The following is a 6,752-nucleotide window of genomic DNA, read 5'->3' on the forward strand; positions in this document are numbered from 1 at the left end:
ATGCGTCTTGGGGTTAATTCCTTGATAGCTTTATTTTTTCCTATGAAAATTGGCTAACGTAAGCTTTCTAACACTAGAATTAGAATTTTGGTAATCTGTATTTCTCTAGGAAATTATCTATTTCATGTAGATTTTCAAATTTATCTGCATAGAGTTTTGCGAAGTAATTTCTTTTATTTTCTTTTTTTCTGTTTGAATGGTTATCTTTTGTCATTTATTATTTTGTATATTTGTGGTGTCTTCCTTTCTTCCTTTATCAAGCTACCTTGTGGTTTTTCTATTTTAAAAAACAGGATTTTTCGTTTGTTTTTTCTCTATATCTCATTCACTGCTGATTTTATATTTATTATTTTTTCCCTGTGCTTTCCTTTGCTTTACTTAGTTGTTCTTTTTTTTTTTAGTTTTTGGAAGCCATACTTTAATTCATTTATTTTCATTCTTTCATTTTTACTCATAAAAGTATTTAGTGCTCTGAATTTGTCTCTGATCACTGCTTTAAATGTATCCCGTAGATTCTGATGTTTTTCATTGTCATTCTTTTAAAAAATTTCTGTAACTACAGTTTGTATCTCCTCTTTAACTCAACATTTTTTAGTAGAGGCTTTTAAAAAATTTCCAGGTGGAAAGGCCTTTCTATTTTCAGTTTCTGTTAGTAATTTTAACTTTTATTGCATTGTGATTAGAGAGGATTGTTTGTAATATTTCTAATTTATGGAAATTAATGAGGTAGTTTCTGTGAGATAATTATGATCAATTTTTGACACAAAAATATATTCTCTAGTCTCTGAATATATACATATATATATGATATATAAATATAACTATTACCTTATTGATTATGTCGTTTCGATTTTCTGTATCCCTACTCTTCTTTTATACCACTTGATCTGCCTTGTACTGAGATTGGTATACTCTTACTATTACTGTGTTTTTAACTAAATCTCCCTGCCTTTTTGCTTTATAAATGTGATTGCTGTGTTATTCGGTGTGTAAATATTTCTAGGTGTTATATCTTCATTGTGAATCTTGGCTTTTATCATTAAGACATGTTCTTTGTCATGTTTAATGCTTTTTAAAAAATCATACTTAACCACCTGTTTTTCTTAACACTTTACTATCTGGTCCGTTCAGTCCCCCCCCCCCCCCCTCCACCCAGTATCATTTAACACTCACCTACTGTGTTATGACAAAAAGGTTTTCTGTTTTCTTCTATTCCTCTGCCTTCTCTAATTTTTAGTTGCACAATTTCTGTTTTTTCACAACATAAAGCATTTGTACATTAGTCTTGCCCTCTTTCCTCCACCTTGATTTTAGTATTAGATGTAAAATGCTCACCATCAGATATTTTGGTGAAGCTTTTTTCTGTCATTGCATGGGAGATCACAGTCCCAGTTCATCTTTTAGAAAATTACCTAGCAAACATTTTGTAAAGAGACATATAGTAAATATTTTACGTTTGTGGGCCACAGTGCCTCTGTCACAACTACTCAACTTTGCCATTGCAGTGCAAAAGCATCCATGGGCAATACGTAAATGATTGATCATGGCTTTGTTCCAATAAAACTTTATTTACAAAATCAAGCAGTGGACTAGATTTGGCACAAGGAGCCACAGTTTGCAGACCACTGTCTAGTAGATTCCTCAAGGAGGGCTGAGGGGTGCAGAATTTCCTAAGTTCCTCTATGTTGAAAAACTGTTTTTCTATAGGCTGTGATATTTGAAGGACACCCCAGCTGGATATAAAATCTTTACTTCAGACTTTCTTTTTAGTCCATTTCTGGTTTTAGATTTTTAAAAATATTCTGATTCAAGGTAGCTTTCATATCCTCAAATGCTTGCTTGAGTATAATTAATTCTGTTTGGAGTGTTGACTTACAGTCTCCTTCTGCTTTGTGGTTGTTAAATATGTGTGAAATTTTGTTTCCTCATCTTTTTTTGCAATGTTTTCTGTGCAATTCCCCTTTCTTTTGTTCGTTTGTATGAAATTGGGTTGTTTCACAAGATTCTTAGTTTAATGATGTCATTTTCTGCCAGTATAGCAAAGTCCACATCTTTTGTTCATTTTGTTTATTTGTTTTGGTGCCCTTTCGCTGTTTCCATCTTGGGACGTTGAGCGTATGAGAGTCATACTATGAAAACTTGGAAGCCATGATTGATGGTCTGCAGATCCTCCCTGTCCAGAACTCTGCCTCTTGGTAAGACTATGTCTGATAGAGACACTGTGAGTCAGCAGGAGGGCATGCTGGGGCCTGGGGCAGGGGAATACCTAACAGTCTCTCAAAAGTAGCCAATGGTGAATGCTGAGGAGCTCTGTGGGCCTATTGGTCCAACAGTTGGGGTCACCTTAGGGACTCCAATGTCTTACAGAGTTGATTATAGAATAGAGGTGATGGAGGATACTGTGGTTGGATTTACCTTTTGAGTGTGATTACATAGAAGGACATGGGTATTGAGACTGGGGAGGACCAGAGGTGAAGAAAGTATGGGGAAAAGAATAAAAGATGCTAAATTTGTATGGAAAGGACTTCTTGGTGAATGTATATGGAGTGAAAACCAGAGATAAAGAGTTCTGTCCTCCTTCCCATAATTGATCGTGCTGGATTATATTCAAATCGTCTCTCTCTCACGTGTTCTGTCTCCTCTCCTTACAGGGGGCCAAAACTGAGGATCCTAGATTTAAGGCAGGACGTGGACTGTGGGACAACATGCTTGGAGATCAAGACCGCATTCCCTTTCTGTTTTCAGCCTTGTGTTTATTCTCAGCACTCTATCCTTAAAAGAGAAGAAGCCCAGCATAGTGTCAGGTGCCTTGGAATTGTTAATTCAGAGTCTGAGCTTCAGTCAGCCTGGGAACCCAGGGAATTATTAGTGGACCTTTCCCTCAATGATACCTTGAGAACAAAGCAATTTATTTCTTTCCTTCGGAGTAAGGTTGAGCAGAGCTTTGAGTCCCTGCACCTCTGCTGCAGACATTTGCAAATCGATAAACTTTCTGCCCACAAAAGTCTCCTGCAGTTTCTGGATCTGGGATTCACTGATCATGTGGAAGTGGATCGGGCTTATCTGAGTGGAGTCACCACCCTTTTGGCTTGGACCATCCACCTAAACAGCCTTAGTCTGTCTAACATCCCCTCTAAATCTTGTAAGGGGAGAAACTTCAGGATGTTTCTCATCTGGCTTGGGCAGCTGGACAACCTCCAGGAGCTCAGCTTGGCATTCTTCCGCATCACAGATCAACTGCACAAACTGCTCAGGTGAGGGGGTGGGAAGGAACCTGGGTTCCATGAACACACCATTTTTTAGACAGGAGAAGAGACCATGTTTGGATATTCCTGAGCTCCTTGTCACCTATTTCTCCTTCCACCTCAGCATGGGCACTGCTGGGAGTTTGAAACTGGCCAGGCTAGAGAGAGGTGCCTCATGGTGAGGAGAAAGACAAGATTAGAAAAGGAAGCTGTGCTCATTCTTTCATTCATTCATTCAGTCAGTTGACCATGTGCAGACACTATCATAGGTCTGTAAATATACTGGTGAAAAAGACTCAGGCCTTCTCCTGTTGGCGTTTATAGCTCTCTAGAGAGGAAGGGGAGGCATTCGGATGGAGAAACGTTTGATGCTGTAGCACTGATGCACATCCCCATGGACTGGCCACAGTAGTTAACACTGCCCTATAATTTTGCTCCTGTATTTTCCCCAAGGCTTAGACCCTGAATGGAGAACTTGTCATCTGGGAACTAGTCAAAGGGAACCCTCAGTTGGCTGCTTTCTCAGACTCATCCTCACCTAATAAGTGAATAAGACTCACCATTGATTATGTTGTATATCCTAAGTGCATACAATTGTTTTCACTTAATCTTTTCCACAATCTTGTATAATAATTACTTTTGTACACAGTTTAATGATTAAAAACTTGTATCTCAGAGTGGAAAAGTAACTTCCTCAGCATCACACATCTCTTAAGTCTGATTTCAAAGCCCACATGATTAACCGCTGTTGCAAAATATGTACAAATTAGTTTATTCTAGAGCCTTAGGTACCTATAATTCGGGGCTTGCTGCCCTGGTCCAATCCTCATTCTTCTGAAATAACCTTTCTTTTTTCTCTCTATAGAGTTCTGCCACCTCAGTTGGATACATTGTGTCTATCTTTCTGTGGCCTTTCTAACAGAGATGCCACTGTCCTGTCCCAGAGCTCTCAGGCGAGCCACCTAAGGCTGTTGAATCTCAGTAACAACCAGATATTCTCGGAAGATTATGAGCCCTTCCAGACTCTGCTGGAGAAGGTCTCAGGCACCCTGCAGCATCTGGAGATACATAATTGCCTGATGACTGATTCTACTCTCTCTGCTGTCATCCCAGCCCTGAGCCACTGTTCCCATCTCCGTGTCCTTAGCTTTGCCTTCAACCCCATTACAATGCCTGTGCTCACGAGCCTTCTGCAGCACTTAACATCCTTGACGGAGCTGAAGCGTGTAGTTTATCCCATCCCTGTCCATTGCTATGAACAATGGAATTCTCTTGGCAGTTTGGACCCAGAGAAACTTGCAGAAGGGCAGGCCCAATTGAAGGCAATGCTGCAGGCAGTTCAGCAGAATCACATGAACTGGACCACTTGTCCTGAGTGATTTCCACGGTACAGGGAGTTGTTTCAACACTGATATGTGGCCGTTAAAGCACTCAGTGTTTTGCCTGAAGCTCAAGTTTGTGGAGACACATATATAAAATTCTACTGTTCCAGGAAACTGGGGTTAGGAAGATTGAATATGTAACTGACCTCTATGAAAGAGGAACTCTGAAAAAAAATGGAGGAATTTGAAAGGTCCTGTGGATCTCTTGTCCCTGGCCTTTGACATCCTCTTCTGGTTACTAACCACAGTGTTGGGTATGTGATGTAAGCTAACCCAGTCACGGTACGTCACTTCCCTGTCCACACTGACTGGTCCATTTACCCACTTATGGGCACTTGACACAAGTCAGATCAATTGAAACTCTTCCTGGATGTGGTAGTTGTTGAAGCCAATAATTTTGCCCTCTAGGGTTCTGCAAACGTCTTGTATTATGATTGCCTTAGGTTGCTTATGAGAAACCAAATGCAAGTAAAAGGAAACAAACCATGCCTGCTACCTACTGGTGTCTTCATCAACATGTTGCTACCTGCTTTCTCGGCTCGGAGACCCCTGGCTCAGTTTTTCCTTATTTCACACACATTCACCAAGTATCTGTTGTGATTTAGGTACTGTTTCAGGTGCTAAGAAAAATAAATTCCCTGCTCTCAAACCACCCAGAGTACACATGTTCCTGTGATTTGTCAGTTTCTCCACTCTTTCTTAGGACATTTAGGAAAATTATTTATTCCCCAAAACCCCTGGGTTTTTTTTCGCTTTTTCCCTTATATATTCTGCTGAATCCATGTTGGCCTCTTGTTGCTGTTGGATAGCTGCTCGACCCTCAGGTCATGGCTTAAATGTTAGTTCCTCAGATAGGTTTTCTCTTACTTCCCTGTTTAAGTAGCTTTACTCTGCTGTTGCTCTCTCTCAATGGACCACGTACGTTTCCTTCATGGTACACACCATTCATTATGTATTTGCTCCCTCTGCTATTCCACTAGAGTTGCACTGTTCAGTGTGGTACACACTAGCCATACGTGGCTACTAAGCAGTAGAAGTTTGGCTGCTCTGAGATGTGATGTATTCTAAGTGTTAAATGCGCACTGTATGTCCCAGACTTAGTAAGAAACAAAGGATGTAGAATCACTGGTAACTTACTCACATTGTTTACATGTTAAGATGATAACACACTGCATGTCAAAGACTGTAAAGAAGAAAGAATGTAAATTCACTTGTTTATATTGTTTATATGTTGAAACGATAGCATTACATTTCAAAGAATTTTAAGAAAAAACATTAAAATAACTAATTAATGTTTACATGTCAAAATGATAAAACATTGCATTTCAAAGACCTATTGAGAAAAAAGAATGTAAAATTAATAGTTTTTTCCTATTGCTTACATGTTGAACCGATAACATACTGAATTTCAATGACTTAGTAACCAAAAAAGAATGGAAAATAATTAATAGTTTGTATATAGTCTTTCCTTGTTTAAATGAAAACAGACTGCATTTTAAAGACTTAGTAAGAAAGAAGAATGCAAAAGTAATTAATGATATGTTTATATTGTTTCCATGTTGAAATAACACACTCATTTCAAAAACTCAGTAAACAAATAATTAAAAAATTTTTTTTCTTGTTGCTTACACCTTGAAATGATACCAAACTGCATTTCAAAGACTTAGAGAAAAGAATGTAAAAATCAATCATTAATGTAGTTAATAATTTGTTCTTATTATTTCCATTTTGCGATAACACACTGCATTTCTGACTTAGAAAGCCAAATATGTTAAAATAACTAATAAATGAATTGTGTGTATTGTTTCTTTGTCGAAATGATAACACATGCCATTTCAAAGACTTCGTAAGAAAAAAAGAATGCAAAATTAATAATTTGTTCATGTTGCTTACATGTTGAAATAATGCACTGTATTTCAAAGACTTACTAATAAGTATAAAATTAACCATTTATTTATATTGTTTCCATGTTGAAGTTATAATTTTTTTTACTTTTGTGTTAAATAAAATAATGATTACAATTAAATTCACCTATTCCTTTTAACGTTTTCTTTTGGTTTTTACTTTTTTTTGACATGGCTCCTATTATATTTCTATTGGACAACATGCCACTAGACCACAAGCT

At 37.9% G+C, this 6,752-nt stretch overlaps 1 protein-coding gene across 1 annotated transcript; it reads left to right on the forward strand.

The window, feature by feature from the left end:
- LOC131400329 (melanoma antigen preferentially expressed in tumors-like) lies at window positions 1–6,380 on the forward strand. The gene is given in 4 exon segments (XM_058535095.1): window positions 1–12; window positions 2,035–2,195; window positions 2,652–3,254; window positions 4,111–6,380. Coding segments are annotated over 4 exon segments (1,290 nt in total). The 3' UTR covers window positions 4,625–6,380.
- Window positions 6,381–6,752: the final 372 nt, after the last annotated feature.

Source organism: Diceros bicornis, chromosome X (genome assembly GCF_020826845.1).
Source record: "Diceros bicornis minor isolate mBicDic1 chromosome X, mDicBic1.mat.cur, whole genome shotgun sequence".
Classification (NCBI taxonomy): Eukaryota; Metazoa; Chordata; class Mammalia; order Perissodactyla; family Rhinocerotidae; genus Diceros; species Diceros bicornis.